General features: G+C 34.8%; 1 protein-coding gene across 1 annotated transcript; it reads right to left on the reverse strand.

The window, feature by feature from the left end:
- Nucleotides 1-1,176: 1,176 nt before the first annotated feature.
- LOC131070655 (uncharacterized) lies at nucleotides 1,177-18,896 on the reverse strand. Its single transcript, XM_058006235.2, has 6 exons — nucleotides 18,620-18,896; nucleotides 3,411-3,467; nucleotides 2,437-2,590; nucleotides 1,919-2,016; nucleotides 1,766-1,831; nucleotides 1,177-1,655 (listed from the first exon to the last, which is right to left on the reverse strand). Exons 1-6 carry the CDS (start codon nucleotides 18,731-18,733, stop codon nucleotides 1,617-1,619), a joined length of 528 nt encoding a protein of 175 aa, XP_057862218.1. The 5' UTR covers nucleotides 18,734-18,896; the 3' UTR covers nucleotides 1,177-1,616.
- Between the last annotated feature and the right edge of the window lie 935 nt (nucleotides 18,897-19,831).

Consider the following 19,831-nt stretch of genomic DNA (forward strand, 5'->3'; position numbering starts at 1 on the left):
CCTAAATTGCTTCAAGTTTCGAAGGTTTCAATCATTTTCACGAATTTTTGGGTTCATTGTTAGGAATTGTAGTAACTAGAATTTCAAGTCAAGCTTCAAGACAGTCCTCATAACGTGACAGGTAATGATAAATCAATAAATAGAATCCGATATATATAAATCTCCCGAATATCAGGAATTGCTTCAACATTGTTATTTACGTTGAGTCTAAATGAACCTTCAAGAAGAGTTTATTTTCAGTTCATCTATGATAAATATTAGGATTTCATAAAAAAATCTCATTTGCTGTATCACACCCACCAAGAGAACATATGGCCGTGCAAGCTCCCACACTCGTACAGAAATGGAGATTCAATCTTCCTCGACCAGAAAAATTATTAACTTTTTAAGATATATATTTAATCTTTTAAGGCTCATCTAAGCCATCAGGATCATTTTTATTCCTGATTCATAGTGTAACATTTAATTTAATATTATGAATGACTTCTGGCCACCAAAACAATAGCAGATGTAATTAATACAATTGTGGGCATTAAACTCATCACAACTTGCAAACCACTTTGGATCAACTACCAATGAATGTTGAATAATGGGATCATGGTTTTGAACTCGATATTTTTCACGCTTTTGATCTCAATTAAGGTAATCAAATCACGAAGCCTTTACACTCTTATGCCCACGAATTCTAGGACCAAATTACTGCAAAACAGGAGTAAAATGGTCACACGAATAGTCAACGATTCTATATTGTATAAATATTCCAAAAAGCATAATGAATTTGGGTTTCCCATCATGGAAATAGCTATTGAGTTTGAAGGTAGAGTGATGGATTGTGATTGAATCAATAGACATTTTGTATCCTAATACAAAATGTAGTAAACATTTAAATCATGAGGTGATAGCACAAATTGAATCCCCGTGATGCTAGAAAAGATCAATAGCATTAGATGAAAAAGTTTTAAAGACAAATATAGAAACATGCAAGCGAAGAAAAGTAATATTTTTTAATTTAATGATAAATACATGATTTGCAACAAAACAATATTGAAATTTCTTAAATCTAACATTTGTAGCTATAATCTAGTCATTCATAGACACCCATCATAATTGAGGATGTAGCATAGGTGTCACCCAGCAGCTTGCTTCGTTGCACACCAAATTAGTGTAGTCGCTAGATAACTTCAAAAGTCTGAATATTTTGATTTAAAATCAGAGCTCCGTATTATCCAAACATGTGACTGTTTTAATTAACTCGTACAAGGCTTTAACTCTTCTACACATATAAGGATGTTTTGGACAATCAAAAGCAAATTAAACAGAAAGCCATGTGTTTACCTTCATTCATGTGTCAAAATTCTAGCTTGATGAAAATGAACTTGTATCATTAACAAATAAATTAGAAAAACAATGCCACTCTGGCAAACCTCAAAGAAAAATTGCAAGGCAGCCATATTGCTACAAATCTGACAGGTTGATTGCAACACTAAATAAACCCATCTAGGTTTCTTCAGATCATGGGGCACTCTTTGTCAAGAGATGTTAAATTTTATGGGTTGGCAGAAAAAACATTAAATTTCTCTCCCCAAGAATGCAGTTTCTGTAGCGAGAAAAATTAATTATGCAAATGGAATTCCTCCACCAGCGTAATCAATCTCCTGTATAATCATGTCAACCAGGCAGGCATGGTTTAGTATCTACAAAAATATAAAACATGGTAAACTAAATTGATATATTCAAATACTATATATTTTGCAAATTATCTTACAAGAGCAGGAGCCAGTGAGGACACCCAATCAGAGGCGTGAGTAGGCAAAAGTCCTAATGTGTTCAGCTGTCAATTGCAGATTTCACATGTTAGAGCCTTCAACTTGTAATAAAATATGACAGATGTACTTAATAAATGTGATAACACAAGTACCTTCCAGATGCCTAACAGCATTCCTGCTAAGTTCAAGGCAATATAAACAAGCTTCGGTAGTAGTAAGTCTATTCGTGAATCTTGAAAGGGCTCAAAAACTGTGAACCAAAACAATTGATAAGTCTTAAGCACAACTTACTGTAAACTAAAAACTATTTTTATATTATAATTTCTACACTACTGACTTATTTTCATTTCAGCTTGTGACCAGAACACGAAACTGCAGAATTCTTCAAAACTAATTTAATTGCACTTCATCAGTTTATGTCCCAAGCTTTTAACAGACTACGAAAATCCAAACAAAAATTAATTGTCTCAGAATTCTGTCAATAACACCATCCTGCATCTTTTTGCTATCAGATTCTAGGTTAATCTATTAATAGAAAACAATCAACCACAAAACTTCCACAGGTCTCAAACCAGATAGATGTAATTTCACGTCTCCTTTGGAAAACTTCAAATTAAATGAAATCCACCTCAATGCTTAGTATAGTAAAGATCGCATCAAAAGCCAATACCTTTTCCAACACCCTGAAGAGCACTAATAGGCTGCCAAAGAGCTGAGAACGTTATCCCAATACTGAACAAGTGCACTGTACTCCCAGCCATCCACATCATGAATCCCATCATGAGTAAGTTCTTAAAAGGGGCTTGCGCCACTTCCCAGGCTTTCTGCTCGATCATAAAACAAAAGGCTATAAGCATGGCCTAAATTATAAATCCAAATGTTCTGAGAAACAAGGTAATTGTCATTCCAAACAATCTGAAAAGAATAAAGCAACGAATCACTCTATACATTCCATGTGAATGCTTCATTTTGACTATAATTATTAACAGGATGAAATAAGTTAAGTTTGCTACTCTTAGTAAGGGTATAGTACTATAGACACACTGGCAAGTGTGTTTTAATCATAATTTGCTATACCATTAAAACTATATTTTGTTCATGCCGTAGGGAGTCTACCATGAAAGCTTGAGAATACTTAAATTGAACATAATATTCTGTTATTAAGCAGTAAAACAAGGACTTTAGTTTAGAATCCTTAAATGTAGTTGCCACTGATATAAAAAATGAGTGTTAAGAAAAGGTTGTGTCAACTCGCCAATTTAACAATTTAAACTAGAAGCCACTCTTTTTTCACATAGAATCTACAGTAAAGATAGGAAGTGCATCGCAGTAAAAGCATTAAACGATTACTGAAATGGACATGATTTTACCTTTAGGGTGCACTTTTTGCAGTTTTGAAAAGCAAAAAAGTGTGGAGAAACATTCTTCCCGGTAATTAAAGCTGCTCTTTCTACTTTTTTTCCTCTATTTATTTATGTTAGCCCTAATTTTATTAGACCAACAAAGTTACTTATCAACAAAATCATGCAATCAACACACTGCACCAAGAAATCAACATCCTTTATTCTCGTGGATCCAACTTCACAAGGCTCTAGATACCAGAAGGCAGCATGCGAAGCATTTATTGGACAAAGAAGTCTGTACCTGTGATTTCCATGTCAACTCAACTTCCTTCTTTTGCCGGCTTATTGAACTCTCATCCTACAAGAAAGAGCAAATTGAATAAGTACATGTCATATCATTATAAAAGGAAGCTACACTCAAATGTCAGTGCAGATAGTAGTGGGAAATTTAAAGCCGCCAGTACCCGTCATCTGATTTTTTGTATTGTTTTAAGAAATTTGTTGCATTAATAAACGAACAGTAAAATCAAGCTTTAATATTAACCACACAAGTTGGACAGGGACTTGGGAACAAACTAGGTGAGCAGGGGTAAACAAATATTGCCGATTGAATATAAATGAAATTCTCCTAAGCCAAAAGAAGTGGAATAGGTAATGTGCAAAAGCTTGGAAAAACTTTGATAAAATAGCACTCAAACCCCCTCACGTAAGAGTTAAGACTAATCATGATATTTAATTATTAACCTTGATGTCAGCTACACAATTAATATGGAACTTGATAATTTATTCTCCTGATAGTTCGGGCAGCTCCAGTGGAATATTACAAAGATCTTTCCATAGTTAACTAGGTGTAGCATATTGGAGTTGTCTTTGAGGCTTTAGACAGGAAATTAGAATGGTTAATGCCTTGGAATGTTTTTGTTTTCTATTGTGCTTCAAATATTTTTGTCTAGTACTCTTGTGCTGGTGAAAAAAGTTGTCTACATTTAGGGTACATCAAATGCTATTCCATTAGGTGTTCTGATCAATAGATTATAGAGAAAACTGTAATCTGAACAAAAGAACGATAGCTCTATATATGGATATATAGTTATTGGCAATCTCAGGCCAAGGTAGCCCCCAAGCAAATTGTATATAGATCCTTCTACTATGCTGCAATATTATCTGTAACTGTCACCAAAAACTGGGCAATGAACTGACTATTTGTTTCCTGGAAAAACAAGCCAAACTCAGTAGTACTAAGCCACTTACGAGAGTACAGTATTACTTCACCCATTTGACCATTTACCACTTTCTTCTTATTGTTTGGAAAAGAAAATCTAAGTGGAGGTTTTAGTTATTTGAAGAAACGAAGCAGTTCCTAAAATCACCAATCTGGACATTTGTTCCAACTTGGATACCTGCCCATGCTGTTGGGAAACAGAAATTAAAACAGCGTTCAACATACTTTACTCCTCTCATGCTAATCAGATCCACGTTGGAAGAAATGGAATGGCTAGGGACTGTCACTGTCTGAACAAAATTCTCATCAAACCAGCATATATAGCTGTGATAAAAAGTTGGCCAAATCCCCAGAACCATTAAAATTAAAATAAAAAAGATAATTCTGCCCATTATTATTAACCATAAAGGCATCTGTCCATAAGAATTATGTATTTAAATAACCTATCATCTTGTGCTCTCCTAAAGAGTAGGACTACTATTAAATCAGCATCTTCTAGTGTTTTACATATTGTTGGATTTATATTTTATAATCTGTTTGAAGAATGTCATTGAGTGATATTTAAAAACTTGCGCCAAACAACTTTGTTGAGCTGTTTTAATATTGAGTCTTGTTTATTAGCTCTCAGCCATGAATATGGATATAATACATTGTCCTACTACTACTTATAACAAGCTGAATCATATGTGATTTTTTTATTATGATTTTTTAACAAATAAATAAGAATAAATCTACAATGAAATGATATAGAAATAATTAAATAATTGGATTGATTTTCCTCTGATTATAATTATTATCCAATCTTATTGCATTTAAGCAGCAATGAGCGCAATCCAAAAAACCTCAAACTAATCTTGTAATTTCACTGCAGAAGGATCTTGAATGAGATTTGAAACATCAGAATTAAAAACACTACACAGGGCTATCCAGATACATGATATTACGTCTAACTGTTAAATTGAAAATATTTAATGATTGGTGATGGTTAAAATCCAATATATTTGCATGTGTATAAATATGCCTAAAATGTTTAGCATCCCTTCAAAAATTTCCCTTTAGGTTATAATTTTCCTTTTTGGTTGCAATTTTCCAGTTCTAGTAACAAGGATCCAATTATGAACTAACCAATACAATTACCCCACTCCTTGATTTCAAGTGAGCGATAAACATGGACACCAGAGAAAAACTAAATTACAAGAGATTTTCTATTTTGACTCTGATAAATTGTATAGACACATCTAAGAATTGAAAAGTGCGCACAAATGGAAGTTCAATGAAACCATTGAAGAAGACACCTACACAAAAGGACACCTGAACTCGACCTTAATCTGGCATATCACAAGGAAGGGAACTGAATCACATAACACTTTGCCAACTAAGGCATTGACCTGAATGGGCTCCATGAATGTTTCATCAAGGACATTATATAAAAGCTTATTGAACTCCATATGAATTTCAATCTTCTGCCTTAAAGTGCCCCTTTTGCATCTGCTTAGACGTGAAAAGTGGTGTCCACTCCAAGGGCATCAGGACCAGATCTTCCATTGCAATGTTCACTTGTTGTTATATCAGGATCTGATGCAGGAGAACTTCAGCACAAGGGTATTCCGACATCTGCAGAGTCTCTACCTCTCTCTTAAGAGTTCTTTTGCTTCAGTAATGGAGGAGATTATTGAGACAGTCTTGATCCTTCTTCCAAAGGTGTGGTTAAGAGGGATAGCTTGATTCAGTCCTCAGCTAATACCTCCAATCTGAAGTTTGGCAAAGAAGTGTTGGAAGAGGGGTCCCACTATGCTGAGTTTCCATGGTTGGCAGTTTTCTCATCTTTGGCCAACTGTCCTAGCTCTTCACGACCAGATGTCAAGTAATTGGAAGCCCCACCTGGTTGACATGTAAAGATACCCATGTAAAGGCTGCTTCATTGCAGTCTTTGAATCTTAAAAAAGCGGATTTTGTTTTTTTGGACCACTTCGTGTTCTGAGAGAAAGAAGAATTTTTTCTTGAAGTCTGGGTATCACTTATTCAACCCATTGACAGAATCCTTCAAGGTGTTCCACTGTGGCTTATATTTCCTAACCAACCACTGTAGTTTCGGACTGATTCTTGTTTAAAAGCTATTAGAAACTCTGTAAGTCCCTTCATGTCTATAGCTCTGAAGATGTTGCCTTTCTCCAACACTACTTTTGCTTGTACTAGTTGAGTTGGATACTTCAGGTGGGCTCCCTGTAGAGATGGATCTCACAGTTGCAAATCAGCTTTGGTGAATTATCCATCTGTTATGAAAAAATTCCCTGACACTAAGGTATTAGCTTCCCCTCCCTTCTAGAAGGTTGAGCTGCAGCCAGGTGTTATTGCTCAAACAGGGATGTTTGGACTCTGGTTTCAAACAGGAAAGTTGACCCTAGAAATTCGTATTCAGCACAGATTGGTCTGCAATCTCAAGTTAAGTGATACCATAGAGCATCCGTGTCTAGTTGATATTGGGCTTTCACATATTTATTTAGCATGTATCATAGTTGTATGGAGTCTTGAAATAGAGACCAAGGGAACTTGGGGACAAAGGGAGCGCAGGTGAAAATATATAGTATTCAAAAAATTAGTTATAGAAAAATGTAAAACAAATAACAAATGAAACTTTGAAATACTAAACACATTAAATTGAACAACGAAAATGCCAAATACTGAATATCAATCTTTGGCCAATGACCCAACGCCTCTATCATCCTCAAAGTCCATACAAAACTCAATATCAGTCAAACTACTGAACTTCTTGACGTCAAGCTCCTCCAAACCAATACCAACAAACCCTATATGTGCCACATCATCATCAACATGTGCTCAGTCTTCTAGCTCTACATCCCATTGAGCTACTGGACTCTCCTTATATGTAAGCATGTTGCAGCAATGAGACACAAGGTGCTCTGTACAACTACAAGCTTCCCCACCCTCTTCTTCTTAATAGAGTGGATGAAGCTATAACTAAACCAATTCCTCTCAGAAATTGAAAAACTAGAAACCTAGGACAATAGATAAATGGCTAGTGTGGTTGACAAGGCATGAGGCCCATGCATAGTCCACCGCAAAATTGGGTCCTCTTGTGCCATAATACCCTAAATATCTTGGCCTCTTTTGTATATCCCCTAATAGTGGCAAATTTTGTCCACTCACTATGAATAGTAGCAACATTCTGAACACTGTAAATCTTTTAAATAGACTTCATGAACCTTGCCTTCACCTAAACATTCTCAATAGAGGTGACTCTACCAAGCTTTGCTTATACACTTTGAATTCAATGGATAAGCAATCATGTGCAAGGGATTGTTGAGCTTCTATCCTCAACACTGTACATCTTTTGAATAGCCTTCATAAAGGCCACCTTCACCCCAGCTTCGTCCATAGATGTAACTCTACCAAGCCTTTGTTTATACCACTTCAAATTCAATGCATAAGCAACCATTCACGAGGGAGTATTGAGCTTCACCCACCTCTCCTGAATGATTGGCTAAATATTTTAATGATAGAACTGCAATGTGTAGACTCTCTTGTACAATGGCCTTCATTTGACCAAGCATACTATCAAAGCAACCAAACACCTCTCCAAGCCTAGGAGCATTAGTATCACAATATTTGTCCACTATGCAGACTGAAGCAACAATAGTCACATCAACCACAAAGAATGTCACTCATTACACCTCCTTCACCCTCTTCCCCTACTCTAATATAGAATCAAGCCATTGATTACAGTCTACTATCTTGATCATTATTTGCAATATTTTTTGCAATGTGTTCCAACTTCCCCCAAAAACACCCCACATTTCCATGACAAGGACATCTTTGCAACGCGAGGAATTGGAGGAAACTGTCCCCCCACTGCCCCACCGCCAACGGCACCATCTCAAAGATGCCATCAGAACATCGGGACATCCAAGGGCTCCTAGGAGTCTCCTGATCATCTCAAGGACGCCCAAGCATCCCCCACAAGTGGACAGCCAAAAAGTTCTTTTTAATCATTTTTTTGGATCTTCATGCCCAAGGCTCAACCCTAATGGCCTGTGGAACCCCATCCAAACCCCACAAACTCTATAAAATACTTTCAAATCCTCATTTCAACTCACAAAAACGAATCAACAAGAAGTTGATAGTGTAATTGTGATTGTGAGTGTGCTAGTGAGAGCTGCAATTGCAAGGTGAAAGAGTGCAAGTGAAGTGCAAAAGGGTTGAGGAGGAGCAAGAAGAAGTGCAAAGAAGAGGAGTGATGCCAAGTTGCAAGAATTTTTCAAGCAAGAGGTAGGATTCTATAACTGATTTTTAAAAAAAAAATTTAATTAATTTCATGATTTATGTTGATAGAATCTCAGATTTCAATCCATGGACATGGTTGTATATTGTCATTATGTTGATAGAATCCATAGACATGGCTGTATATTATCATTTATATTAATAGAATCCATAGACATTGGCTTATGCATATTGAAAATAATTTAAAAAACATATACTAAACTGCAAATTTCAATTTCAATTTTTCAGTTTTGAAATTCAATGGTTATTTGATATTACTTTAGTTTTGAATTTTCAATTTTGCAAAAAAACAAAAACTAATCATACAATAGCAAGCTTATTGACATGGGGAACATGCAGTTGTCTCAGGTATGTTTGAGAGACTACAGCCAGTGTCTTGAAGGCTCGAGGGATGTCCCAATGTCTCCATCGAGTGGTACCCCAAAAAACATTCCCTCTCTAAGGGACTGCATATTGCTAGTGGTGGGGGCATGATAAGGGATGTCCTTTTGGCATCCTAGAGACATCCCCATCCTGGAAACAACATTTTTTTGCTGAGGGGATAGGACACATCCCCATTGATAACTGGTATATATAAAATTTATAAATTTTTATATATTAATAAATTTACTATATATAATATATTAACTTCCAAAGTTTAAAAAAATATATTACTAGCAAAAACTAATATTAAATTTTACTCAGATGTATATATAAATTATAAATTAAAATAAAATTTATTGACTTAGACCTATAATATTAAAATATGATTATGAAATATTAAGTATATATAATTCTTTTAATTAATAACTATAAAATTAAAACCTAAATATGTATAATAAATATCTAAATGTACATATTTATATATAAATATACTCTATATTTATTTAAATGGCTGTCTCCAAATCTGGGTCTATTGTCCCCATGTCCCCCTATTCCGGAACTCCATGGAACACAGTTTTCTGCTCAATTTCAATGCTTGATCCCATGTTTTCCAACCTCCTCATTAAGCTGTCAATCAATATTAAGTATATATAGTTATTTTACTTAATAACTATAAGACATGAATATATGTATAATGAATATTTAATTTATATATCTATATATGAATATATTATACTTAATATATAAATCAATTATGTTAACTATAAAAATATTATATTCCATGTACACCGTTTCCAAATTTGATTCTATCACCCCACTCTTGCCCTATTCTGAAACTCCATGGACACTGTTTTCTACACAACTTCAGTGTTTGATCCCCTGTTACCCAAACCCTTGGTGAAGTTGTAGATCACCCCAAGCTTGTCTCCAAACTAAGGATTGACTTAATGGCTTCTGAAACCATCTTACTAAGGAAACACAAGGCAAAATAGTCTTGCGATAAGTTGTTGTTTGAAAACATCAACAACTGACCCCATGGTCAGACTACTTGGATCTGTTATCTTGGATAAAGGATAATACGTAATTGTACAGGGAAACGAAGTAATAATCACCTATATCTTAAACCTTTCTCTTGTTTACTAGGAAAACAACTATCTTTCAACCCATTTTTTTACTTGCCTAAAATGCATAATTACATTGTTGGATGTCCTTGTTTCAAATGATATTTGATTCAGATGATGGCTCAAATAGCCGATGTATCTTGTTACCAAGGGGTGCTGGAATGTAATGGTAGTGGGATGGTATGATATTTTTCATGTATTCTTCAAATTTTTTTACTTTTTCAATATAAATCTAAAGCACAATTTTATCATTTGATTTTATTGTTAAGAAGAACAAACAGTAGTTTTGACGTGTTTTTTATGACAGCGTCTAACACAGAATAAAGTTGCCCAATGGTCACTTTACTCTCTCTTGATCAAAGTTCAATCATATGCTAAGAGTGCAGTAAGTTCAAACAATTGACTCCAAGGTTCCGATTATGCAGTGGACGTGACTCAATTGGCTTGATGTGAAATGATGGTAATCCAAGGGGACTTACATTTGATCATTCTTTCACTTCTTTGTTGTGGCTGGAACTTCATCATCGGAATTCTGTGATGCTTCTGCTTAGAATGAACTAGCCTGAAAAGGACTGAAATTAAAGGGGAAAGGGTTACAAGGATCTAAATCTACTCCTAAGGGCAGTGATATCAATGGATAGTGCTCTAATGGACAAATTCCAAATAAACCAAATTTTGTTTCACCTAGATTAACTACAACTACACAAGAACTGGTGCAATCTTCCAAAGATGTTGAAGGATTTTCACATCAAAAAAGTGCATCTGAATACCCAAAACGACGCAATCCAAACAACTATCCACAATCGAACTTAGCACAAACTTAGTGGCTCAGGCTAACTTTACACTACAAGATGCAAAAAGTATGAACCATGGAAATTCATCAAACACCATTACATTCTCCATTGAAATCAAAGCACTGCTCTACTTTTACTCTAAATGAGGAAGATGAAACCATGCAAGTTTTGAAAAATAACTTGAGTGGACACCATCAGAGAACAATGTTTCATTGTTATTATCTCAAAAAACTTATTGCAACAATTTCATACAAATCTCCCAGCTTTACAAATGAAGGGGTCACCCCCTTACATAGGCCTCCAGCCTTGATTACATGCAAACCCTAATTAGGGTTTGACCCAAAAGGTTCCACACACATGATGCAACAAGGTGGGAATAAACATTAAATGTCCATCATGCCTTACAATTAATTACATTCCTACCAAAAATGGCATCCACTGTATTAAATGCACCACTATCTTTCAAATTCGCCCAATGCTCCATCATGCAATAAATTGCCCATAATGCTCTAAATGCTGGACCACCATCACCAAAATTGGCCACATGCAATAAATGCTCCATTATCTCGCCATGCATTGACTCAATGACCATTTGGTCAAATATTCCAGCAATGAATGTGCCACCATGCTGCCATGCGTTCAATTGATTCTCGCCATGCAAGTGGACCCCGCCGTCATAGGAAATTCTATAATTTTTCAGGTTGTGCTTCATTAATATGAAATATTCTCTTTGCGTGTCACCAACCCATCCTTGACAAGAATCTTTCCATTCTGAGCTCAAGGAAGACATTTTGGAAGATTTTCCTACCTTGAAGAATTTTAACAATCTTTTCCACTTCTGAAGGATTCCTGTATGCCTATGTTTTGGAGAGAGAAAATTCCTAGAGGAAGAAAATTTATCATGTTTTTGTCTTCATCTTGTCCTGAACGAGGTTTTTGATCAATTTGTCACTTTTCTTATTTTTTAGGAAATTTTTCATTTTTGAGCTCCGAAATCCATGAGAGAATTCTCTCACTTGACCAATTTTTTACCTTGCCTCGAAATTTCTTCATTCTGGGTGAATTTTCTTCTCTGAGAAAGAATTTTGAAATTTCTTCCTTGACTAGGATTTCCACACTTCTCTTCCAATGTCAATTTCATGTTGTGGAGGAATTCTTCATCCGGAAAGAAATTTCTTCCTTACCCCTATCGAGCACTTCATCTCCAACTTGGGCGCTAAAAACACATGGTGAAGGAATTTTGCTTGAGGAAAAATCCTCTATACCCTTCATTTGGCGCCCATTCTTGACCTTGATTCTACTTTACCCTTGAGGAAGGAACTTCTTCAATCCTTAGCCAAATTTCACATTTTCCAGGAATTTTGTCCTCAAGGAAGGAATTTCCAACACTTTAAGCAAGGCTCCTTGTACATTTGTACTCACCACATTTCAATACAATCTCATGCGTTGAATCTCTCTTAGCTGTGGAGGATGTTCTACAAATTGTCTCCTAAGTTGGGTGGAGATATCTACATAGTATCAAAGCTTCCCATTATGCAGCTCCTTCCTATATAGAGAGCCTTCATCATTTTTAAGTTTTGAGGTCCTAGATTGCCTTGATATGTTTGGTGATTAGAGGCATTCAATTTTTAAAGTGTCTCATCCTTAGTCAATTTTTCACTTTCCTAGAATTTTGTCTTGAAGGAAGGAATTTCCAACACAGCCAATTTTTCACTTTTTCTAGAATTTTGTCCTAAAGGAAGGAATTTCCAATTTTGAGCTTTGGAATTCTGGAGAGAGAAAATTCTCTCTTAGCCAATTTATCCTTCATCTTTGGCGAATTTCCATGCCTGAGAGAGGAATTTTGATTTTCTTCCCTAAGGGGATTTTCCTTTCTTCTCCTTGGGCACCGATTCCACCTTGCCTTGGAATTCAACTTTCAATTCATCCTTGGGTGGGATTTTGATGTTATGGAGGAACTCTCCTTTGGAAGTAAAATTCCTTCCCTTCATGCTTCTGGTGCTCCACAACATGTTTGAGCGTGAAAATTAACATGTGGAGGAATTCTTGTTTGAGGATGGAATTCCTTGACACCCCCTCTCCAACGCTATGCCTTGACCTTGGGTGCTAATCACATGTGCTTCAATAAAATGTGGTGTGGAGGAAAATTCCTCCACCGCCTAGTTCTAGCGCTCTCCTTGACGCTTAGGCACTGAAAGGGCATGGAGGAGGAAAATTGGTTGTGGAGGAAAATTCCTCCATGACCCCAATCTAGCACCCAATCCTTGACATGAGCGCCAAAACCACTTAGGCATGGAATTTTGGGGGTGGAGGAAAGATCCTCCATGACCCCATTCTAGCGCTCACCTACTTTTGGAAGCCAATCACTGCCAAGGTAAAGATTCACTTGGATTTTGCCTAACAGCCAAATTTTGCCCTTTTCTAGACTTAGGATGCCACATTTGGAATTGAAGTGGATTTTCAAGCCTTAGAAGAATTTTCGCTACCTTTCCACTTCTGGAATGAATTCAGACTTAGCCATTTTTCGATCAGTAGCCTGCTTTTTCAACCTTTCCGAATATAGACAAATGTTCAGGAATGCTTAGTCTTCAATGTCGAGACCCCTGCCTATGAAGAACTTGCCCAAAATGGACTTACTAAAAATAGTATGTATTTCAAAATTGTCAAAATTGGGGCAAAATAGGATAGGATAAAACTTACTAAAAATATAAACTGCTAAAAATAGTAAGTTCGATTTTTGGCAAAATAAAGACAATGAGGGAAGCAATGAAATCCCTAAAAAATAGGAACTTTCTAAAAATAGAAAGTTGCTCAAAATTCACTCAAATTTCATTGGTAGGTTCCTTGAAGGGTTTTTTTGATTCCAATGAAATGCTAAGTTTTTCCAAAACCCTAAGGAAAATACCTCAAATCTAAGTTTGAAGGGCAAAACCCTAAGATAAGCAAAATAGGTTCTAGACTTAGCCAAATTCACTCAAACGACTTGCACACTTAATCAAATTCACCCCAATACACTTGCAAACTGAGGAGACCGAAGAGATTGCCGCGAAAAGACCCAACAAACCAAAGCCAAAAGACCAAGAGGAACTAAAAAGTAGGGGGTCCCCATTTGCAATAGAGTGATGTGTGAAAACGTCACAACAAGTAGTTTGAACTTTGAACAATGAGTGAAGATGAATAGCAAAGAACTGGGTACAATTAATATAATCATTTATCTTTAGTGGTGGTGTTTACCCCATACTTAAAAGTTCTCACAAACAATGAGTGCCTGAAATTAATGTTCATAATTCATTTCCTCAAAATATACCAAATTGTACAACATTTAAAACTAAGTATTTGCTTGAATAACAGTATTCTTTTTTGTTTTGTAGAGTAGATCATTTTAATTTAAAACATGTATAATTGTAGAAAATTTGGATTTTTTAATTTCTTGCCAAGTTGTCAAAAGTTGAAAATAAATTTGTATTACCAAGGCTTCTAAATATATTGTCCACAAAAAATTTTCCCGGGTGCATGAGCCTTCTTAGAGAAAATCCAATATATAATTCAAAGGCATTCAATTTGAGTTGTCATTCAAGAAACCGTAGACCAATGCACACAATACAGTTACCATTGACAACAATTTGTGACAGAATAAATTTTTCATTGTCTTCAGATGTAAAGTTTTACTATCTAAAGGAGGAATATTTACTTGGAATGAGTTATATAAATGTATACACCGTATTCAGGGATAAAAATAATAATAATAATTCAAAAAATGACATTAAGCCAAAGATTGTCGTGGCTTCAGTCACAACCACAAAGAGAATATATTTTGAAACTGAACACATTTAACGTAGACTTTTGTTTGTCTTGTCAAGCAAGTTTATATTTAAAAGCAGAAACTTTGTCCGACAAAGGTTTAAGAATGGCAACATGTGAAACATTTTATTTCTCTATGTCTTGCATTCTCATCATTATCATTGCAATGCATTCCAGATTACAGGATTTTGACTTACATGAGTTACCCCTTGTGCAGATATTCTTTCACTATGACACTGCAAAAACATTTTACAGCCACACATTGAACCGGTATCCATTGTCTTGTATTGATCATATTTATTTTGCCTTGTAGTGGAATTACAATTCAATTTACTGGCAACGGTATTGAGAAGAGAAGGCCGAAATTTTCAGCTATCACATCAATTTCTATATACTATATAGGCTTAGACCCATAAAATGTAAGTAAAGTACTTCCATCTAAATTCTTGTATTTGGAAATGATATTGTTCCTTTGCTAGATATCTACTTCTATGCTGCAGCATGTGATCTTAAATGTTGAAAATATAAATTCCTATTTTTGAGTAAAAAAGCAGTCGCACTTATGCACATGGTAGCAACAGGCAGGAATTTTTCGAAAATCTAACCAGCTGGAGATAAAATAAAGTCAGTTAGCAATGGTTATTCTCCTATAGCACTGGAAATTTGGAAAAGTTCACAGGTAAGAATAAAATTGCATTTGATATAGAAAGAAATCTGAGATGTGGTAAAAGGTAATGGTAAAGAATCTAAGCTTGCCACCACTCCTATAACAGATTGTGAGAAACAAAGGCGATGAAAGCATTGGCTCTAACAGAGTTAGGTTTGTCAGATATGCAAAAATACCTTCTAAATATGGGAAAAAGTTATCAAGAAGCATGGAAACCATTCAATACCAGATTCAGTCAAATTATGAAAGTACTGAAAGTTTACTGGAACACAAATTTTAGTCTGAAAGTGAAAGCATTGCCCGCCACATAACCATTAAGTTCTTGACAAATTGTCTTGTAAATATATTGGCAGAAGCAAATGATGTTAATGCAAGGGCACTTTTATTAGAAAGCAAACCAAAAGCTACAACACTAGGCCATTTAACCTCAAGTACCAGTAAATTGCCATCCCAAAACTTCACCAATCTCTTATTAATATAAAATGATGAGATGCTTTGTAGAATTTACTTGTAATGCTTAAGCTTTATTTGCAGCCAGTCAAATGTAAAACAATTACATCTTTCTCAAGAAAATTTAAATTACCATTGCTCCCTCTTAGCATTTGCATCAGAAAGGATATAAGGTATTTTTTGAAACCTAAAGGGGTGGGAAACTTGAGGTATAATATAAGGAAACTTCTTTCTTCAAAAACTTAAAAAATACTCTTTTTCGCTTTTTATTGATATTTCACTCTCAAATCAAAAAAAATGGAGCATAACAAATATTTCAGGCCCTTGAACTTGAGAAATGACTGACCAATAAATCCAATCCATCCAGATAAATGGAAATTGAGCATAACAAATATTTCAAACACTTGAACTTGGAAAAATGTCTTGACCAATTAATCCAATACACTATCCACCTTATTAAAGGTATGTTAGAGGCAAACATGAAAGATGAACAAATACATTATCAATGATTGATGGAATAAAACATGTGGACCATTATGTATGACACTTAATTGGGTAAAGGAATTTATATATTTATCGATATAATTGTAGTCTAAGCAATTGAGATCAAGTGGTTAAAGAATTGAGTTCTCGTTGTGGAAATGCAAGTTCAAATTCCCAAAGCGACATTTACGGCGAAATTTGAAGTGGTCACCCTTGGTCTTTCATTGGTTGGTTTGCTCTCCAAGAGCTAAGCATTTTTTGCTCGTAAAGAGCTAAGTATTTGTATCAGTCAGCTCAGATGCTCATTTGAGCTATATTTGTACACTATCAGAAAATATTTCTAAAAATATAAATATAATTGTAAAATTTGCAAAAACTTCAAAAAACTTAACATTGCTCACTCATGCTTGAGTATACAAGGCTCAGCTAAAGAAAATTCCTCCAACAGAGGAATATGCACCAATCATTGAAGGCTGCACAATCAATGATTACACCTAATCACATATGAATACACCAGCCCTCAAAAGAGAAAAAGCACAAAAGTCTCCCTTCTACCTGGAAAAGGGTTTGCCCTTTTTTATTAAGTAACAATCAATTAATATGATCATGCACTCCCACAGAAATATCCCACTTGATAATGTCCAGAGTAATATAAGTATGGACCTTTCAGTAAAACTGAACCTTGCAAAAAAACTTGTCATTTAACTCTGATGTCAGACAACATCTATCCATTAGACTGTGTTAGAGTAGTAAGTTAGAGCACTTAATAGGCACAAAGAACCAGGTTCAAAACCAAGAGGCGCCGTTTCCATCTTATGCAGTAGTAGTCATTGGTTTCAAGTGATATGTAACGCTCTTGAAGTACCCCCTCCAATGAGCAAAAGTGATTTATCTAGATTCTAGACAGTATATGTATACACAAACATACCTGAATTTGACAAACTTTAACACCTGTTCATTTTGAATTATCAAGTTGCCAACTATGGGGATTGATTCAATCAAGCCCACAAAACAATTACATGTCCCAAAAAGAATATCCGCAACCTACCAAAAAGTTAAAACCCATTAATCATTTCCTTCAAAGCACAATTATTGGAGCCCTTAGCAACCTTCCAAATGAGACCAAAAGTTTTGCAGCACATTACACAGTGCCATAAATCAAACTATAGAATTGTGGGTGAACATTTCTAGCTTGAGAATGAATAAAACAAAGGGAAAAAAATATATTTTTTGTTAATACTGAGGAATATAGGTTTATTATTGATACACATATATGCCACAAAGCTAACAGCTTTAAGTAAATCTTGGCAAATATTCTTTGGATTCCGTTTTAATCTACAACTCTGTTTTCCAAAATTTTGTAAAAAATGACCCAATTAGCAAGATAAAAATAGCCCATAATAAAAATATCCTGGTACAAATCCCTCAACAAAATAAAAGGCACTGTACACCCAAACATGCATTTGGCGAGTTTTAAGATAAAACAAATATGATATACATCTACCCATTACCCCACCTTAATAAAAGAGCTTGTAACCCAACAGGCCATTTGGTATAAGGTATAATGGATATGGAATACGTTCCAGAGGTATAAACTTTAGCCATATCTTCCCATAACACACCCCGATTTATAGAACATTGGCGTAGAACCAAAAAAAAAGCATCAACCCTTACACGATTTGATAAACCGTCCATTTAAGGTCTTTGCTTGAGACTTGATATCTCAACAAATCAAATCATAGGCTTCCATGGTCCAATAATAATTTGCAAAGAAAGTTTTTGGAGTTCACTGCATAGAATGTTTTCGAGTCAACATTTAGGTTACCTTACTAAAGAAATTTTTCAATCAGCATTTAAAATCAGCAGTGTAGAAAAATTTGGATTCAACATATCAGATCACAACGGATCGGAAAATTGTTAAACAGGTTCTTCAAAAATAAATTGATTTCATATTAATAATGGCACTTAAGTCAGATGGAAGGAGCTCAAATGACCAAAGTAAATAGACTTCAAAACGGAGACCGAGGCTCAAACCCCAAAAGTATCAGAATTGAATAAAAAATTATGGCGAACATACCAGGTACAAGGGATAAACTTCACAGGCAAAAGGTTATCCAAAAAAAAAAAAAAAAAAGAAATTTGCAATATCAATAAGAACTAAGAATATCTAAATAACTGTTGCTCGTGAAAGCTCCAATTACCTTCAATTTGAAAAAATAATAATGATATAAACAAATTTCATGACAATGTTATAAACTAGGGATTCGAAAAAACTAGGGTTCGTCGGAGTGAAAAGGCGCGAAGAAATACCTGCTCTGCAGTGGAGCGATCAAAACCGGGGGGATCGGGAATTTCCCTCGATGAATTAGAAGCGTCAGCTAGCTCTATCGCCCATTTCCGAACATAGGCCCCTTTCTTCTCCATCTTCTAAATGCTCTAGGCCAGATTTTTCTTCTGATAAGCGAAATAGTAAAAGCTTCTGCCAAAACTTGGATATACCGAACACCTACGCCGGCTAGGTAGTTCTATTTTTTAGGATGTTTAGTCTTCTCGATTTCCAATTTACAGTACATGAGAAAACAGAAAGAGTATAATTGGAGTATTCTATTAATTCTATTTAAAAATATTTTATGGATTAGTTTAGTAGTAATTTAAGTTCAATGGTTTTTAAATTTTTCCTATAAAATTGTTAGATATCATAAATACATTTATCTAGTGCAATGTTGGAACTATTTTATTGATCTAGATTTAAAATTTAAACTTCTTATTATTTATTATTGTTAAAAAAATTATAAAAAATAAAAAATGTATAAAATATATTTTTCTAAAAGAATATTGTAATTATGAAATGGTAGATTTTTTTTAATATCTTTTTTTTTATTTTACATTTATATATCTATATAAAACTTATAATTTTGATGAGGGTATAATTTGTTTTATATGATATTTATTTTAAAAATACTAAATTTATAATTTATATTATTTTTTTGACATGTGAATGGTTGTCAAATTTAAGCTAAAAGATAAAAGTCAACATTAATACATTCACTCTATTTCACTCCACCCCTTGTTGCCATTGGTATAACTAACTTCGTGTATCCACATATCTTAAATGGTACATCAGATTTTGTTGTTTTTTCTTTTGTTGTCCCAATGATGCACATTGTGGGATTTGTTATGTGTGCAAGGGTCAAAAGGTACACATTTCAAAGTGTCCCCCGATACCTACTTAAAGATGCCCCAATAACTTTGCTCTTAAAATTGTCAATACTTATGCACAAATGCCCTAGTAGTTGTGCACCATAGACATCAATAAAAGGTGCACAAGTGGGTCAATTATGGTCCAAAAATGCTAAAAAGTGAGCGGCTATTGGTGCATGTGAAATTTATTAAATGACTTTTACCTAGCCTAGTTATCATTTTTTGCATCTCTTTAAAGTTGATAAATGGGGGTTGGGTGTGCAAGAAGTGAATGGTTAATGAAACTATGACGATTATTGGTGCTCTTCCCCTCGCATATTT

This window comes from Cryptomeria japonica, chromosome 5 (genome assembly GCF_030272615.1).
Source record: "Cryptomeria japonica chromosome 5, Sugi_1.0, whole genome shotgun sequence".
NCBI classification, from domain to species: Eukaryota; Viridiplantae; Streptophyta; class Pinopsida; order Cupressales; family Cupressaceae; genus Cryptomeria; species Cryptomeria japonica.